Source organism: Parasteatoda tepidariorum, chromosome 8 (assembly GCF_982258835.1).
Source record: "Parasteatoda tepidariorum strain Cologne lab strain chromosome 8, Ptep-v5.0, whole genome shotgun sequence".
Taxonomy (NCBI): Eukaryota; Metazoa; Arthropoda; class Arachnida; order Araneae; family Theridiidae; genus Parasteatoda; species Parasteatoda tepidariorum.
This window is the reverse complement of record NC_141762.1, coordinates 13,386,858-13,407,309: the sequence shown is the minus strand read 5'-3', so window position 1 is coordinate 13,407,309 and position 20,452 is coordinate 13,386,858. Positions and strand designations below refer to the sequence as shown.

At 27.6% G+C, this 20,452-nt stretch overlaps 1 protein-coding gene across 1 annotated transcript in view; it reads right to left on the bottom strand.

The window, feature by feature from the left end:
* LOC107442182 (tetraspanin-7) overlaps positions 1–18,243 on the bottom strand; it is a 29,588-nt gene extending 11,345 nt beyond the window's left edge. The window contains exons 1-4 of the mRNA XM_087149863.1: positions 17,989–18,243; positions 11,025–11,213; positions 6,350–6,520; positions 2,982–3,119 (exon numbers count right to left, since the gene is read on the bottom strand). Of these exons, the coding sequence (XP_087005989.1) occupies positions 2,982–3,119; positions 6,350–6,520; positions 11,025–11,213; positions 17,989–18,066 (576 nt within the window). The 5' untranslated portion in view covers positions 18,067–18,243. The remainder of the gene's footprint in view (positions 1–2,981; positions 3,120–6,349; positions 6,521–11,024; positions 11,214–17,988) is intronic.
* Between the last annotated feature and the right edge of the window lie 2,209 nt (positions 18,244–20,452).

The window sequence follows — 20,452 nt, the reverse complement described above, 5'->3', positions numbered from 1 at the left end:
TCAATCTTGAAGAGCTGTAAAGTGTGCAAAAAAAAGTAAACACTCAAAATAAGATTTCACGTCTCAGATCTCTAATTTTCACATACAGTAGAGAACCGATTATCCGGAACGATCGGGACTATCGCTATTCCGGATAACTGATTTTTCCGGTTTTCTGAATCGCTACAAATAACCGTTTTTTTAGTGTTAAACCCAACTAAAAAGAAAAAAATATTTGGAAATAATCTTAAAAATAAGAAAAAACGATGAGGTAATGCACTAATGATTATTTCTGAAATGATGGTAAGGTAAACATCTTTCAAAAAAGAAAGAAAAATCCTAAAATCTTATGAGGAAAAAAAAATTTTTTTAAAAAATTGCGGTAAAATTTATCGAATTTCGTTCCGGTTTTTTGGTTTTCTGGTTTTCTGATTTCCGGATAATGGGTTCTGTACTGTACTAAGATTTAATCTGAATCTTTGAAGATCCAAACTTAAATATGTTAATTAATTTGCGCAGATAAGAATAGAAGTTACTAAATTAAACATAGAAATATACTTTCTCAGAGTAAATGCAACTTTTATTTTCAACTGATTTGAATGGTTACCCTCAAAATATGAAGAGTAGCTGCAATATGGAAAACAGGATCCTAATAGTTTTGTCAAAAGAGCAGTCGAAAACTTGGAGATGGAAAATTTATATAGTTTGAAGATCCATTGTATATTTCTTAAATATAAATTTATAGCATTTCGTTAACCTATTGAAAATGAAGTTCCTTTATCAGCGTGCAATATTGTGTTCAGTGACAAATCTTTCTTCAATTAATAATTAGCATTCAAAATGTTAAGTTTAAACTAACTTTAATTTCCTTCTTTCATTTTAATGTTGAATGCAATTAATCTTGTAAACTGAATATTTTTTTAACCAATGTATCCAATTTAATAAAAAATTTTATATAATCTGCTAGATTTAGATGATACTTTATTATTTTTTTCCTAAATTTTAGTCTAATCATTAATCATTAATTAAAGGAAGATTTAGTTTATCTATATTAAGCCAGTATTTAAATATTTAGTTCAGCTCTTTTTAATTCTTTTTCTTCAGCTAAAACTTATAAAAAATAAATGCAATTCAAAAATTTGTTTAAAAAAGATTTAAGTAATTTATAAACATGAAAAAAATACCTACTAATTAATTTTTCCACCAAAAAATTTAATTCTGTTTTAAAGATTTCAACTCAAATGCTTTTTTAATTCGAAAATATATTACACTATAACAATGTGTAAATAATCTTGATATAAAAGCTAAATTCATTTTAGCTACAAAAAAGTTTTTTTCTTCCTATAACCCTCTTCCAAAAAAAGTTGAGCACCTTTATTTCATAATAATATGTAACTGTTTCCTAATCCTCGTTTTAAGACATTATAATTATCTTAAAATTAAAGTAGACTTGAAAAAAAGGTTCCATGGTAGCTCTATTACAATAAGATTGTTTTTTTTTCTTTAAGAAATAAAAAGTTTTATTTGAATGATGAATGCAATATCAGAGTTGCGATCTGCCAAAATGAATTAGCGTATATCATTTCAATGCAGCTAAGATTTTCTTCAATGCTAAACATACCATAACTGGTCAAAAGATCGGCTATTGCATGTTGTATTGTAAAGTGTTGGTATGTTTAGTGTTAACTCGCTGTTTCACGCTTGGATAAAAAGTATGACCAATCTTTAAATATATTTAACCCATACTAGTGGTAAGAAATAGTACAGTAGGGAACCGATTATCCGGAATGATCGGGACCATCGCTATTCCGGATAACTGATTTTTCCGGTTTTCTGCATCGCTACAAAAAGCCGTTTTTTTAATTGTTAAACCAAACTGAAAAAAAAAAAATTTGGATATAATCTTAAAAAGAAGGAAAAACGATGAAATACACTAATGATTTTTTCCAAAATGATGGTAAGATAAACATCCTTCAAAAAAGAAAGGAAAATCCTAAAATCTTATGAGGAGAAAAAAAAAAATATTTTTTAAATGGCGGGAAAATTTATCGAATTTCGTTCCGGTTTTTAGGTTTTCCGGTTTTCTGATTTCCGGATAACGGGTTCTGTACTGTATCTGTAGCAACAAAATAATATGGGCCCTCATTGGATCAATATTCACAAATCTTGGCTCAGGAGTCAAAGGGCTGTAATTTTCCAACATTGGTTCCATATAGAATTGTCTGATTTACCCGATATCTTACAGCCACTTTACAACCAATATCAGAGCTTTATATAGAATTGTAAAACTCGCCCATTATTTTATAGTCATTATTCAGCCTATATTAACCTGTGTTAAAAATTCTAGACATCCCAATGTTGGTCTCTTGGTGCATGTTCATATAGGACCCAAATTGAGCCACATTTGGACCAAACTGGGGCCAAAGTAAAATTGTTGCTACGGATAATATATTCAACAGCTAACTGAATAAGATATATATATAGATATATATATACAGTACAGAACCCGTTATCCGGAAATCAGAAAACCGGAAAACCAAAAAACCGGAACAAAATTCGATAAATTTTCTTGCCATTTTAAAAAAAAAAAAATTTTCCTCATAAGATTTTAAGATTTTTCTTTCTTTTTTTAAAGATGTTTACCTTACCATCATTATGGAAATACTCATTAGTGCATTACTTCATCGTATTTTCTTATTTTTAAGATTATTTCCAAATATATATATATATATTTTTTTAGTTGGTTTAACAATAAAAAAATGGCTTTTTGTAGCGATTCAGAAAACCGGAAAAATCAGTTATCCGGAATAGCGATGGTCCCGACCGTTCCGGATAATCGGTTCCCTACTGTGTGTGTGTATATATATATATATATATATATATATATATATATATATATTGATTAAATCAAAGTGTTAAATGGTTAACATTCAAACATCACTTGTTTGTCAAGGTGTAACTTTTTTTACCTAAATGGTTGCAACAAATAAATCAATACTCACTTCAACATAAATATCATCCGTGCCCATGAGTGGTGCATACTGGCAAGCATTGCTATCCTTGCAACAGCTGATAGGAACTGAATCATTCTTCCACACGGCATTCCAATCTTCAAAGTCCTTAACACCACAACATTTTAGCTAAAACAAATAATGAAGTTAGAAACAAAAGTATACCCAAGGGAGAAGAAGTCCAGATCTTCAAAAGACAAAGAATGGGATGCTATATCTGAATGAATGCTATCAGAATGGGATGGTATAACTTACAGGGAAAGCAAGTATACAATATATATTTAAATTCAATGAATGAGCTCTTGAAGCAAAGTTCCAGTCAGGAGCTAGACAACCTGAACCAGTCGTTGTTGGTCAGGTATACTGCTTCCTACCAAGAAATTTTCCTTGCAAAATTTCATTTTCCTTCATTTTGAAATTTAAATGTGTACAAAGAGTTCAGACCAGGGTTGGGGTTTTGCCGTCAAAAACTGGTTTTTGACATGACAGTGGTAAAAACCGCGTTTTTACCGGTAACAACCATCAAAAACCCACTGCTTTCTTTAATTTATGGTATATAGCGGACAATATATTATTTTCACATAATTGCCTTTATAAATGAATGTTGTAAATGATTGCTATTGATTTTGCAACTATATACATGTATTCTTATAGAAGGATATACATTCATACAGAAAAATTGTCTTACTTTTATCATTATAGCTTGATTTGCAAAGGGTTCAAAATTTTGCACTTCTTAATTGTTAGAAATAAACAAACAAACAAAAAAGCTTGGAACTATTAATAAATTCAAGAACTAAAAAGAAGAATTTAAAATTTGGCATTTCTTAAATATTAGAAATAAGCTAAACAAAACTTTCAAAACTTGTAACTACTAACAAACTCTTAAGTCAAGAATTACTGCTATTTTGTCAAGTTAAAAACTTTCATTCAGTTGAAAAAGCACATTAAACAAAACTTAATTACAAACAAAATTACATGTTCAGTAGTCGGGGTCACTGTGCTGAAGCATACGATAGCAAGTAACTAATTTTGTGCATTTTTCATTGCCCAGTCAATTTCTGAGTTTAGTATGGATGAGTCCTAAATTCAAGAAGATTCTGTCAATGGATGCAGAACTGGATGGGCGAGACATAAGCACTTGAATTAAAGCAAAATTGATAAGAAAAGTTTATTTTATGAGGCTTTCTTTTTATATGTACATGTGTTTCTCAAAGCAAGATTTTATGAATGAAAGTAATCAATCTTGACATTCTTCAGTAATGTAATATGCCAAACAAAATGATGCTTAGAAATGTTGAAATTTTTGTTTAGTATTCCAATATTTTACTTCAAATAGTATGTTTTGATATAATCATGTTGGGAAAATGCAAGAATCTGTTCTTAAATATCTTTTAACAATTTTTTTTCTAATTTTATTGCCCAAAAAGGAATTAATTTTAAATTATAAGTAGTTGAACTCAAATAAAAATACAGTTTTACCAAGGTTTTTGACGTGACGGTAAAAACCGTCATGTGTCAAAAACTTGCCAACCCTGGTTCAGACAAACCTAGAGTAAGCCATGAAGTTTTAAATACTGAAAAGAAAATTTTAAAATATACAAATGAAAATAAATTAAAAGATGATAACTAAGGATTACGCAATGGAGGAGTTCTCTTCTAATAATTAGTTTGCATTTTAATATTTCAGGGGTGATTGTGACCCCGACTTAAAAATTCTGAAAATTTCTCGAGTAAAATCATTAATGACACATTTCAAAATCCATGTCTTCATCAATTTAAATCACTGATATTTCATAAACACGAAATTCTAAATAAATTATGTGCAGCATAATTTAAATGAATAATTATGTATAAGTTTACTTTTATGTCTAATAACATTTATTATTCAAAAAGAAAAAATCTTTACAAATGAAAGAGATGCCAAGTGTAAATTCTAGTTCTAATACTTTTAAATGAAATATACAAGAATTTTTAGACATAAATGTGATCAATGATTTCTTGTAACTTCTAGACCTTGAATTTCCTTAAACTTCCGGATCGCGGTTAGCGAAAAATCAATGGAAGCATTTGTTTCAGCAATTGAAACTTCGATGATAAGTAATAATAAAACTATTAAAAATCATCATACCTCTAATTAAATATTTAAAAATAGTATTTTATTGGTTATAACATTCATAATTATCTTAATAAATTTTATTCATAAAGTTGGAATTCTGCCAAAAGAAGATTAATTATTCACGGTTCCTTAATTGAAAAAAATTGGAAACCACTGATTTCAAAAGAGTAAGGGAAGGCTTGAGTGCAAACCAACTGTTTCAAGAGGATCCTCTGTTGCTGAACATCTTGTTTTCTCTTTTAAACATCAAGTCGGGTTTACATTATGTCTATGTGAGCTAACTTCCTTTCATATATAAGTATATATGGTTAGAGCACGATTTAAAAAATTTTAATACAGTGAATTTTAAGAAAATTAGACACTATTCTTGTTTAGGGTCACAATTCAAATATTCTATCAGGATGCCACAATCTCAATATTGTGTTTTAATATTCATTTGCAAAAACATTCAAGTGTAACTATAATGTTTTGAAAGTATTTTATATGACTTAAAAGCCTGTATGCTTTCATTTACACTTTTGTAAAAGAAATATCAATAACACCAATTAATGGTGGCTGAAAAATAAAATTTGCATACTATCACATGCATATGTTAGTTAAGAAAATAGGAAAGATGGTGAGTAAATGATTAAAAACGCAATTTGATTTAAAAAAATCTTTAAGAAATGAAAACTATTTTATATATATATGTTAGTTAATGTGTATGTTTTTATCTTTAATCATTTTTAAAAATGCTACGCACCTGCAAAAAAACAATAAAATATTTTTAAAGCTTTTGAATTTTTTTAAATTTAAATATCATGAAACACTAATGCGGAATTTCTCATTTTGTTAACTAAATAAGGTAATAAAGATAGCACAACAAAATAAGTATTTGAAAGGCTTTCAAATTTATAAATTTTACCTAACAATACTGCGAATGGCAAGTTTTGCAAACTAAATAAAGTAATTACACACAACAATACAAAAGTGAATAAAATATATGAAAAGCAGTTAAACTTATTCAATATAAATTTAATAAAAAACTTATATTAAATTGTGTATTTTGTAGACTAATCATAATATTTAACTATTAACAATTATGATATCACATCTAAACAAAAGACAATGAATCATTTGCATTAATTTAATTTAAATTTATAAAACAAAACTATCACAAGATAAAGAGTGAAAAAAAACGAAGCCTCTTTAAAAAAGAATAAAATAAATAATTTCAAGTAAATGTAAAAAAAAGACTCACATATTTTTGAAGCATATCAACATCTCTATCTCGAATTCGTCCATTGCCATAATGTGTTATACTGTTATTTAAACCAGTCTCAAATCCATTTTGAAGCTTGTTACGGTATACATACCCAGCTATGCCAGCAGCAATTTCACAGATGAATACAAGACTCAAAAAGATAGCCAACTAAATCAAAATTTAAAACACTTTTAAGTTCATATTGAAAGAGTGCAAAAATAAAAATAATTACATTTTTAATGGTTCGATAATATCGAAAAGAATGTGTGTTAAACAAATGCATAGCAATATATCAAACTTTAATCATTTTGCTAAAAATCACTGATAAAGATTAAATGCACAAATTTAAAAACAATCACAAAAAATGGTGCAATAAACAGGTATAAGAACAATTTAAGCCTGTAATCAAGGACAGAGGTCCAGAACTCAACTTCTCGAAAATACTATGTTAAGTTAGTGCTAAAGTTAGTTGAATTTTTTAAAAAAATTAAGAGAAACCTTCCAATCTTTTATTTTAAAAATAATTTTTATCAGCTGGTTACTTAACTTCAATTACTCAAGAATTCTTCAATTTCTTAATTGTTTCAAAACAAGATTAAGAATAATGTTTGCATGAATCTTGCAAAACTTTAACTTCTAATACAAAATTTAAAAAAGCAAAAATAATAAAAGTACTACAACACTACTAATAAAAATTATATTACTTATTAGAACACTTCAAATAATTTAAATAGAATTGTTTTAAAAAAATTTCATATTATTTTGTGGTTCAAGTGTTAAACCTTTTAATTTTTCATTTAAATTCAAAACACTGATCTAATAGCATTAAATACTGAAACTGAAGTTTAATAATTCAAATAAAAGCATATTAAATTAAAATATTTTTTCTTATTCAGAGTTTCTAAATTTCTTTTTTGACTCAGATTTTCAAAAAAATATATACAGTGAAACCTCCTCTTATGGACACTCCTGCAAAATGGACGCCTCTCAATACAAACATATTTTTAATTCCCGGGAATCTTCAAAGAATAAATCATTATATACATTATCCGCAAAGCGGACACTCCCTTAACCGGACACGGGCAGTCATTTTGGCCCTGAAACGTTATTTTCTATCTCCTCAAACAAGACGCTACTTTTTCCTAAATTTGAAAAAAAAACAATTCTGCTTTAAATTGCAAGGGGAAAAAATGCAACTTTTCACCATTTTTAAAGCATGTAAATTTTTTGCCTTATCCATAACTAAAATTATTTCTTAAGCTATTTTACTACTGAAGAATCAATCTTTCTCCTGTCACCTTGCCTTATCTTTTTAAAGAAAGGAGAGAGAATGATACTGCTCTCCTGAAATAATTCGGACAGCAGCATTTTTGGATCTTTTCATCTAAACCACACAGGTTATGTGACCCCTCAAGTTGAAATGACATCTTAAATGCTCTCAATGCTTCCTCCCCATTGAAAATTTCTTTAATTTTTTTATAAATTTGAAGACTGTATTTAACACAGCTGGGATAAAAAAGAGAACAGAAGTATAATCAAGGTTGTTAATATAAATGAAACATTTATTCATACACTTGATAGCTGATCAATTGTGAATAATCAACTCCATAGGTCCTCATGACTTACAGGTATGCATTGCTTTTTTTTTCTGTGAATTGTGGAAGGTTTACTTTCAAGAATGTACTAACCATGTTCCCTTTTAAATGGTAGGTAGGTGTAAGGGGGTGTAAACCTAATAATTGAAACCGACTGAGGACTGAAAGCTCCAATTCGGTATCATATGTCTAGCTTGCGTATCTATGCTAATAGGAAAATTATATTTATTTGTCTGTAGTTACATCTAGAATTATGTATTTATATCAAATTTCTTTATATATTCTTTTTTATCTTTCTTAAAGGTTAAATTAATATCCTTGTAGATAGTTATTGTAGATTATTTAATTATTTTTACATCTTTGAAAATATTCTACAAACAATTTACACTGCTAAACTTTGTTATTAGTGTACCCTTCCCGTAAATGGACAACTCTCATAAGCGGACAATTTTTTCGAACCCAAGAATGTCCGCTTAACGTAGGTTTTACTGTATATATATATCAATGTAAGTGCGTTTTTTTCATATTTTAATAGATATTTTTTTCAAGCATCTATTCTATCTCTATAGATATAGTGGATTACACAGTATGGATAGTAAAAGAAAGAGCAAACAAATATCAGGATTTAAGTGTTGATCAAAAGTTCTTTAGCAAAAAAGCGAAAATCAGATAAAAAATCTGGAACAAAATGTTAATATGCCACAGGCCTTATGAATAGAATTTCGTTTACCATTCTAGAAGCTTTGATGTGTTTCAATTGAATACAAGTTTTAAAATTTCATTAAAAAAAAAAACAAGATTTTTTTTAATTGTAGAGTTTCATTTTTTCTTGCTAATAATTATTTGATCGTAGCTTAGAATCGCTTTTTTTAAATTTGTTTGAGCAATTTTTCCCTGCTTACAAAGGCAGAATCTATCATAAGAATTTTTTAAAAGATTTAATGCTGCGATTCTTGTCGTGACCTTTTTTTTTATGAAATTTTTTTTGTTCAAAAATCTTGTAAAGTACTTTAGCAAAAAAGCTTATATATCATGTTTTATCTAATTATTTTTAAATAGTTTTATGGCATTTTATTAAAAATCCTAGTATAGTGGAAGCTCTGACAAATATTTAGTTAATCTTAAAATTATACTTTTAAAAAAACATTTCACAAACATTGCAAATAAAATGAAAATATTAAATTGACATCATCAAAATTATAATTCTCCAAGACCAGAAAAAATATGGGTGGGTTTTATCATAATTGCATTTTATTATTATAAATTTATAATAGAATAAACTCTTAACTGCATATATTGAAATATTTACATTTCCATTATTTCTATATTCTGTGTTTTAAAATTTTTAATTCACTTTTTTAAAGACACATATTACTAGAAATTGCAAATAATGTGCTAAGGTATTCTCACAAAAATTTGAGAAACTAATTCACTCACAAAACAGTTGAAATTAGTCATATTGTAAAAATGGAATTACTTTTTTCCGTACCTTAATACATATAGTTACATGATACTTTTAATATGTAGCACCTTTTAACAACTGGTGAAATACTTGTTCTAGAATTTTCGTTCAGGTGCATTCCTTGTTGTTAAAAAACTAAAGCTTATTCTAGAAGTTCTCTTTCACTGTACATAACATAGGACACAATAACACAGTTGGATAAGTAATGCACTACACCAGTGGTCGGCAAAGTGCGGCTCCGGAGCCGCATGTGGCTCTTTGGCTCCTTAAGTGCGGCTCTGGCACAAATATCCACGGAAGGCGCAATTATATTTTTATTTAAAAAAAAACTTGATAAGAAAAAAAATTACATCTTATTTTGATAAATTAAAATTCCTCTGTAAATCGAGAGCATGTATAATTTTTTGTTTAAGTTAAAAGACAGATAGGTAATTAAAATTCTATATTGTTGTAAAAATACGTAGCGAACATCGAGCCAAAGTTTATTAGTTTTCGTAAACGTAAACACAAACCATGTACAAGCTACAGGCTGAAATTGTTCGTATGTTTTCGGCGTACTCCGGTGTGATACAAAGGTACCACAAGCATGCGCGCATACTTTTTCTAAATGAGTGGGGGTACAAATTGGCATCACAACACAAGTGGTCTGCTTTGAATGACCTGGAGAAGGAAGACATGATCATATTCAACGCTTGGAATAGTATTCCTGACTCTTACGATCAGCTGAAAAAGCTCGCTTTTGCTGTTCTTTCCCTTTTCGGTTCTACATATATATGCGAACAATCTTTTTCAAGCATGAACATTATCAAGAGTAAACTGAGAAGTCCTCTTATTGATGAGAACTTGGAATCATGCCTAAAATTAAAAACAACAGCATACAAACCTGAATTGCTCAAACTTTCCAAGGAGATGCAAGCACATTGTTCGCATTAATAAATATTTATTAAGTATGAAATTTAGTTTTATTTAGTGTACTACTTATTTAGTGTAATAAAAGTTTACTAAACAAGCAGATTTGGCTCCCAATTCGTTCTAAAAATTGTTGTAATGTTCATGTTTGGCTCTTTGGCTAAAAAGTTTGCCGACCACTGCACTACACCATTGCATAAATACAGTTTTCATGCTAAAAATTAATTTGATGCCTTTCACTTAAATTTGTATAATATATTTCTTCATTTAAACATTTAGTAGTTTTTCATAATTCTAAAACAGAATAGGTTAATCCTACAAAGGTAATTAGACCCTATTGCTGCAGTTAAAAATATTATTGCTAATTTATCAATGTTAATGACATTAACAATAAAATGTATTAACAGTTATGGTTATTAAGGGCTTAGTTATGAATTAAATTAATGGTGTTTATTAATGCTGCAAGACTTATGCTAAGAATATAAAGAATTTTAAAAAAATAATGAAAAACTCAAATTTGAAAAAAACTCAATTGAACTCGGAAAGAATAGGATAATAAAACGCTGGGGAAAAAACCAGGGGATTGGGTTTTTTCAAATATACCCAGGTTTTTTACAACCCTGCATCTCATACGGTTTAGAAACAGGAAAAAAAAATTATGCAATTAAATTTCTTATATTATTTTAAAAATCTGAAGTAATCTTACCACATATAATAAAATGGGTTGACCTTTAACAGTACAACAACAGGCAAACAGTCCAACAACTACAATCAAGGCTCCCGTTCCAATAAAAATGTAAGGAACCGCATCGTTATAATCATCCGAAAGATCCAGAAGATAATGCAGAGAAAGTTTCATCCATAGTCCAAAGGCTAATAATATTATTCCTGCGACCTAAATAATTATAAAAATTTTATAAGTTACCAATTAAAATATATTAACCACATTTTTTAAGAAAAGGGGAAAAATTACGTTTCTCATTAAAAGAAAATTATAAACAATTAAAAACAAACTATTCATATCTAGAATATTTCCTAAAAAATCCTATGCCCAGATATTTTAAAAATTTTGACATAGATAATTAATAAGCTAAATAAAAACAAAAAGAGGGTACTTGAGCCATTTTTAAACATAAAATAAGAACTTTTTAAGCTCACCAAAAATAGTTTTCGGTACTTTAAACAGCACAACAATAATGAATGTTTAGATCCTTTTATTGACAGTTTTTCTTATAAATTAACAATTTTTACAGACTCATGATAAATAATATACTTATAATTTTATTAGCCACCAAAAGAAAAAAAAAACATTTTATACAAATTTTAAAAAATATATTTAATGTGGAATTGTTCATTTTGCTCTTTAAGCAAATAATTACTTTGTTCAATCATGCAAAAAATAATAATTTCACCTTAAAATTCCTGTTAGTTACTTTTTATAAAAAAAATTATCTTTATTAAATCAACTGAATAAAAGGGAGACAAAATTTTCGAAGTGATACGAAGTGTTTATCGGCTGCTCTAAAACCCTAAATGACCTAATAAAACTATTTATTTAACGAAGGATCCAAGGATTATTGTTGTTTTTTGCCAATAAAATTGTGGTTGTTTCTAATAACACTATTTGACCATGAGACGAGATCACAAGCCAATTTAGGCAGCCATTAGTTTTTTGAGAAGTCAGGAAGGGTACGTTTCATTTGATAAGAGAAAACTCCAAGGGTAATAGTATATCTCAGCTCAGAACCTTACAGATAGATGGTAACACCACTCATTCTTAAGGACACTTTCACAATTTAGTCAGAGGACTGAAGGGGAAGAAAACTTTCTCCTGATCCCTTTACCTATGGCACTGCTCACAGCGACTAACCACAGGACTTTGGATTCCATAGATTTTACAAGCATGTATATCACAAATAATCAGTAGTTCTTAGCAGAGTAGAGGATTAAATGCTGGACCCTGTGAGCACTGAGCTACCATGGCCCAATAAGATTGTTCCATAATTGTGTGAAAAGTTAATCTTTAATAATGTTTAACAAATTTCTGACCATTGTTTTAAACTACATTTGTTAACTAAACACAGTATTACACAGAGCTAATAATAAAATTAAATATATTTCATTACAGATCTTATTTTCTGTTCCTTATAGTAGAACAGCTGATAAATTTAGATACTGATTTAAGATTTGTATAAAAAAATGTTGAACAATAAAGTTAATTTTTAGTGAAGCGATGATGTGGTGTGGATCTCATATATTCTCAAGAAGAGATTTCAGTTTTGAGTTGCCTTTCCAGTTCATAGTTTTAAGTATTTTGAGGTCTTGATCTCAAGTCATTCAGAATATTGCACTTTGGATATAGCACTACGTGAATTCAGAATAATTATCAAAGCCAAAAATAATAATAATAGCAGAGAACATTAAGAAAGGACATTAAATAAATATTTAAATAAGAGATAAATATTTTACAAGTGAACACTTTTATTATTTTCATTAATTTTTAAGCTGATGACAACCATAGAACCTGGATCATACCATGTGATTTACCTATCCAAAGAAAATACAAGGAACAATATAACTCTGAACCGGACCGATAAAAAGTCTATGCTGATGACACATTTTCTAATCACCAACCTTATACTGGTGGAAGGAGTTTTTTTTTGTGACCAGCTTACTTCTCATTCTATCTTTGGAAGTTAGCAAACAGCTTTTCAATGAGGAAGCTTCGGTCCTGAATTTCATTAATTTTCCACAAAAGTTTTTAAACTCTTTGAAGACAGAAAATGTCTCCAACTTTTAACAGGTGCTTTCAAATGACACCAAAAGCATATAATCTCTTTCATTTGCAGTGAAAATATCAAAAATAATGAAAAATGCGAGAAAAAAATTTTAAACAAGACATTTTATTTTTATAGAGAATACAAACGAAAAGCAGACAAGCATGATGATAAAATTGACAGATGAAAACGTCATACTCACTTAAAAGTTCAAAATTCAGCAAAAAAATAAGCTAATTTTAATAGTCATAAACTCATGAATTTTGCATGTGTAATATTATATGGCAATTTAAAACTGCTCAGAAATGAAATGTGAGTTCGATGAAGATGGTTCAGCACCAGATATTAGTTATATATAAAAAAAATTTTAAAAATCTTCGTTGCACACATAAATAATGATCCAACCTTCTGAGATATCTTAGATTATCCAAAATCTATAAAAAAGTTGGAATCGATGGATCAGATTATTGTTCTTAAGTGAATCCACACCAATGTGGACTCAGTGGTAATAGAAAGGTTGATGTATGGGCTAAGACGGGTGCTTGTGCTCAAAGCTAGATGGCTTGAGTTAAAGCTTCCCCTAAAGTATGCGATAACAAAAATGAAGCTCTCTTAACTCCAAGTTCACTTTTTCAGTTTTGCATGAATAAAACTGAAATTCGACTGATGCTGAGCTGCATAGACTAGTATGTAGAAGTACTAAATCTATTATAACATAATAAATTAACATATAACTAGGAAATTCATTCTTACAACTGTACCAAATATTAATATTAATTTAAAAGGTACCTCAAGGTTAATAGATTGATAGATTGATTGATTGAGCTTTTAATAGATTGATTGAAAAAAATTTTAACTCATTTAAACAAACATTTATATTTTTTATAAAATATTACATTTATATTTCTAATAAATTGATGTAAGTTTTTTTCATCAAAGAAAAGTTTTGTAAAGAAATAATATTTTTTTTAAAAAATTTCTCCATGACTGCTTGCATTTTCTCTAAAGTCTTGTTCGCACGGTCTAACATATTCTACTGAATATAATTAGTAACAATAAATCAATAAAAAATTATAAGTTGAAATCAGACAACTATTGGCCAACAATTCAATTTTACTAAATCTAAAAAATCTGTCTCAACTGTAACATAAAAAGAATAAAAAACAATATTTAGATTCATAATAATTAACAACTCACAGTTATTGCTAGTAATATATGCCGAATAGTTATAGTATTGATCTTAAAGTATTAAGATTATTATTAGAAAAACCGATAGTTTTAATAATTTTGGCAATATTTTTATTTGTGATATATAATATAAATCATAATTATTGTAGTATATAACAGGGTTGGGTTTTTGACGTCAAAAAGTGGTTTTTGACATGACAAGGGTATAATACTGGTATAAACTGTCAAAAACCCGTCGAAAACGTCAAAAACTGAAGTTTGCCAAGAAAATATATAAACTTCAAAACTACCAACAGTTGCCATGCATTATATGGAAATTTAATTATACTATAAGTAATCAGCAGGTTTTAAAATATTTTTTTATTAAAATTAAGGTAAAATAACAGATTAAAAATCTCAGAAATTTATACTCAAATGCATGTGCAGAAAAATTTTGCACAAAAATTGTTTAAATATTTATATTTTGAAAAAAAAAAAAAATTCTTTTTGATATTTAAGAAAATTAAAAGTTTATTAAGATGCATTTTTGACATATAAGAAACATATAACTAATATTTATATTTATAAGGAGCTTACAAGTTATGTTGTATAAATACAAACTTGATACAAGTGTATAAAAAAATTTTTAATGTTAGACTGAATATCTTTATTATCCAGTATGTTAATTTGAATTTAAAAGTAGTTATATTTATGAATAATGATAAATATAATTCATATTGCTTATTATATTTATTTATAATTATTACACTTATCATTTTAAAACAATTTTTATCTCTTTTTTTTTTTTCTCCACTTCTATTAAGAATACAAATAATGTATATCTTGAAAGTAAGAAGTAATTATTCAACAGCTGAATATTCAGATATTCAACAAAACTATATAGTATTCAGCAAAATGAAATTCACAAGTATTTGGATAAACTAAATTTTCAGCATAGTAAATGAATAGGCTGAATATACTGTAAATCGACACTAACTGCTCTGTGTGTTTAACAGAAAGCACTTAAATTTGTATTGTCTTATGTTAACTATGAATTAAAAAAATTTAAGATTTAAAATTCAGAATTACTGATTTTTCTGAAAAACTAACAACCAATCACAAAAGTCAAACTAAACAGAAGAACATTACAGTCACTGATCCATGAAATATTTAAACAAATTATTATGGAAATTTTTTAATTGTCCTAATTAAATACATAATTTTAAAAATTAGAACATGCATCACACTACATAATCAAAATGAAAATGATGGAAGTAGAAATTTAATTCAAAATTCAATAGTCTAGTTCAGTGATTCTCAACCTTTTTTTTGTTGCGGCACACTTTTAACGATTTCGAAATTTGACGGCACACAATGAAAAAAATTAAATTAAAAGTTGTTTAATTACCTATTTTACAGTGTGTTAAATAGTTTGTGATAATTATTTTGAATGTGAAATAAAGTAATATTTACTACAAAAGCACATTTATTAAGGGATTAATTATTTCTTTCGGCCAATTTTTCATTAGTTAGTAACAGTTATTTATTTTTTTTGCTAGTTATTAATTGTTAGCTTGTTTTCTATAGTTATTAACTGTTAGTTTTTTTACATTAACTGTTATTTTTTTGTGATTTCTTGTTAACTAGTTTTTTTTGCTAATTATTAATTGTTATCTTAATTTTTGTTAGTTATCCTTTGTTAATTTTTTTTTTATATATTTGTTTTTTTAGTTATCCTTTGTTAATTTGTATATTAATTGCATAGCTTACTATAATGATTAGCTCTTATAACATTTTTTAAAATAGTGTGTCATATACAATTTAAACACTTCCATCTTATTTTAAGATTGTCAGAGACAAGAAAATCGCCGACAAAGATGTTCACGCGGTTAAAGCGTGGAAAAATTAGAAAAAGTATATATATATATCTATACACTTTAATTTAAACTTTACTCATAATAAAAAAAAGCATTATAATTTTTATTGTATCATTTCTAATATTTGGCGGCACATTTTAAGAATTTGGCGGCACACAAAAGTGCCGCGGCACAGTGGTTGAGAATCACTGGTCTAGTTCATTTGCTCCTCGCAGCATGCGGTAGCACTTAACTAGTTTTGAACATTTTTCCAACACCAAACAAAGTATGTTGAAAGCAGTTCACTAATCCCCCTCCCCCCAGTTTACTTTAGAAGAGCAAAAAATAGGCAAAAATTACCTGATTGTGAATGTTGCATGTGCCCAACCTGTTTAAAAGAGTTTTCTTTAAAAGATGTCTAATGTACAAAACTGCTAATGTTTATCTTTAAAAATGTCTAATTTTTAGTATAATCTATATTATACACTAAATTTGGTTTTAAATAAATTTCTTAATACACTGCAGATTTTCAATAACACATGAAAATGAAAACATAATATTACACAAGATGTGAGTTTTCAAAAGTACAAGATTTAGGTTACTATTCAAAATATAAGTGTTTCTTTAAAATTTATTTTTTCTAGAACATATTTAGAAACACTATCCTTTATAAAAAATATATAAATTTTATGTATTAATTAATTTCACATATGAATATAGGTTTTTGACATTTTCGACAGTGAGGTTTTTGACGTGACGGTTTAAACCATGGTTTAAACTGTCAAAAACTGTCACATGTCAAAAACCTGCCAACCCTGGTATATAATGATATATATTGAGCAAGATTTAGCATCTGATAAAATGTCTCCTATGTCCTAAGTTTTTGATGGATTTTGACAGTTTATGACACCACTTTACACCAGATTTTTGATGTCTAACACCCAACATTGTACCCAACTAGCCCCTTCACAAGGTGGTTGCAATAGTTAGACTTTTTACTCAACCTGACAGTCTGATTGGACATCTTTTAAGAACCCCTGTATAAATAGTCATTGCCTAATAAGACTTCTCACCAACGAATATTGCTTGAGAAAGTAGTCCCATGAAAGACTCGGTAGTAAATATGAAAGATGGCCACAATATTTTCTATTGACTGCTTTATGGCCTACCTTAGTCAAATGGTTCAGAAAGGTGAGAAGCCTATGAGACAATGACTTTTTTTATTTCTTTATTTTTTGTTCTGTGTTTCAGTGTTACATTTTGTCAAGTTCTCTGTTCTGAAAAATATTTAATTATATTAATATTCAATAAGTAAATATGAATTATATATCTTTAATTAGATTGGGATAAGAAATATATCACATCCCTTATAAAAGCTTATTGTGCAAAGATAAGTGAAAAATATATTAATAAGAGCCATAAGTGAAATCAAAGTAATTTCATAAAAACAAAGATCAAAAATGAAATTTATTAAGTAAACTACTTGCGTTAAAATCGAAAATAAATTAAAGTGAAAATGAAATCTCTGGTTTCACTATTTAAACGTTGTTGTTTAAAACAAAAGTGACTTAAATATTATCAATTGTTTAAATGATATGTGATAGTAGTTTAGATTAAATAAAAAATCAATAAAAGTAAAAGTAGAAAAATATGTCACGTTAATAACTGCTTGTAATTATTAGATAGCAAACATAAAATCAATTTCCTTTTACGTTAAACAAAACTTATTTATATTAAAAATAATAAGATTAAATACAGTTATTCATAATTAACATGACTTTATGCGTAGCATTTAATATAATAACAAACAAGGAAACGCAAACACAGCTGTTCTAATTACGTCATTTAAATAAATGAAAATTGCGCATACCCAAAATATCACATTAAATAAAAGAAGCAACAGTTTCATACAAGTCACAGCAGCAACAGTTTGAAGTCTTCGACTCATTTTAAAATCTGCTAACAGCACCTATTTATTAAATACTTGAGATTTTTGATAATTTTCCTAGAGGATAAAATTATTGATCTATAAAATTAATCACTTCTAGCGATAACAAAAACAGTTTTAGTTTCAGCCAGATGTTCACGTAACGATATCATTGGTCGATGACCATGGTTCGTAATTGAATTTTCTCGAGTGCAGAACAGTTTATTTTAGCTTGTAGCTTTCTAAAATTGAAATTTTTGAATTGGGGTGGGACGTGTTTTTACCATGTAAGCTCTAAGCAGCATAAATAATAAAATTAATTTTCACAGATAGAGATCTTGGTCGCACTCTGTCGTCTGCTTATAATGGAGGAATCCAAATCAAAATTGAAAAGGATAGTTTTATCAATAAATATATGATGATATCGAACTGAACTAACTGAAAGAGAGTCTTAATTAAGCATAGAATGTTGTAAAACTTCCTTATTCTTTCATATCACTGTCGTGTTAATTCTTGAGAACAACTTTATTCTTACTATATGTGTTGTACATTCCCTAGGACAGAGACACATAGATTTGTTATTAGTTTGTAATTTATTTAATAAAATTAATTTTTAAAAAAAATATTTCACTTTATAAGATCAAGTTTTTTTAAAAATTAATGATTTGGTCATGTGAATAGAAAGTATAATAAAATACACTTTATAGTATTTAGGATTTTTAAAATTAGGGAAACATTAAAAATGGTTATCAATGTAATATGAAATTGAGAGAAAAATGTTATTTCTGCAGTTCTTGTTTTAATTAAATGATAAAACCGAACCACTGACAAAATATTACACAAATGTTTTTTTCTGTTAAAAAACTGGGTAAAAATTTCTATTCATCAGCTCAGCAGCAGAATTTTCAGATCTAATCTGCTGCAGATTCTTCAAAATCATAATTTCTCTGTGGCCTAAATGCAATTAAATGTAAGACTTAATATCGTACAAATTAGGCTTACCCATACTTAAAGTAAATTTTGAATTTGCAAAATAGTAGATAAAAATTAAATCAAGAAATGTATGTGTATATTAAATTTAAACATACATATCTTGTGTGTTCAAATTGACAATTTAATGTTGCCTAAAAGACAGATGCTTAAACATCTTACATAGCTTAAACATCTAATAAACTTAAGTGGAAAAAAAATGATATAAAGTTCAGGATTTATGGAATAAATGTGTTTATGATATATCACTCAAGATAAAACTTTCTAAAACTATTATTGGAAAAGTTTAACCCAAACTTTACACATAGCAACCAGTGTCAGATTACCCATTAGGCCATGGCCTGGGGCCCCCAATGATTAAGTGCCTCCTTAAAATGGATTTTTTGAAAATAAATTTTAAAAAATTAAGAAAAACAATGATTTTTTTTTAGAAAATCAATTTCAAATATATATTCGAATTTTTTCAAACTGGTATGATTATTTTTAGTTCTAATTTAACAAAATAAAGTAAAATTTAGTTAATTATTTTTTATTTTAAATATGCTTTCTTAAGTGAAAAGATATATAAATACTTTTATATTTGAATAAATAAAAAATATACAAGAAAGAAAATGTAATCGAAGGGCCCCAAAAATTTGAATGGCCTAGGGCCCCGCGTACGCTTAATCCGGCCCTGATAGCATTATATGCACTTGTAAACAAAAAATAGGATAGATAAAAAAAAAGTTAATTTAATTTGAAACTTACAATTCTATATAAAAAAAATAAACAAACCCAAAGGTAAAGCTTCTATCTAACAAATCAGATTATTCCAGATATAAAATCAGATTAGAATATCAAACCAGATTATCACTGATTCAAAACTAGAGCAGTAGCTTTTTAAAATTTAGCATTTAAATATTTTTCTCCTCTTTTTTTATTTTAAATATGCATTTGTCCCTTGTGAATATATTTTATTGAATTAAATTATACCAATGTCCATTATGAAAACTTTATCTTCAAACTTAAGTATCTGCAGCTGTGTTATCAAAGTACTGTACTTGTCTGATGAAGTTGTTTTGTGTGTCAGATTTCAAAAGAACAGATGATTCCTTTATCATTCATCAATGAAAATAAAAGGGAGAGAAAAAATTTACTTTTTCACTTTTTTATTTACTTTAAAAAAGAAAATTATTAAATTAACTCATTTTACTTAGCACTAGGTGGCAAAAAATACCAATTTCAACAATACTCATTTGAAACCTAAGCTAGTTTTTTAAATGTTTATATCAAGTCCTATTTGATTGAAATATATAAATTGAGCTCTCAATCTAATTTTAAATAAGTTTCAAGAAGAAAATATTTCTACGTGGATAAGGTTAAAGTATCTGTCAGCAGAAAGGGACGGCTAAAACATAGCATTCATTTTTGTACTTCT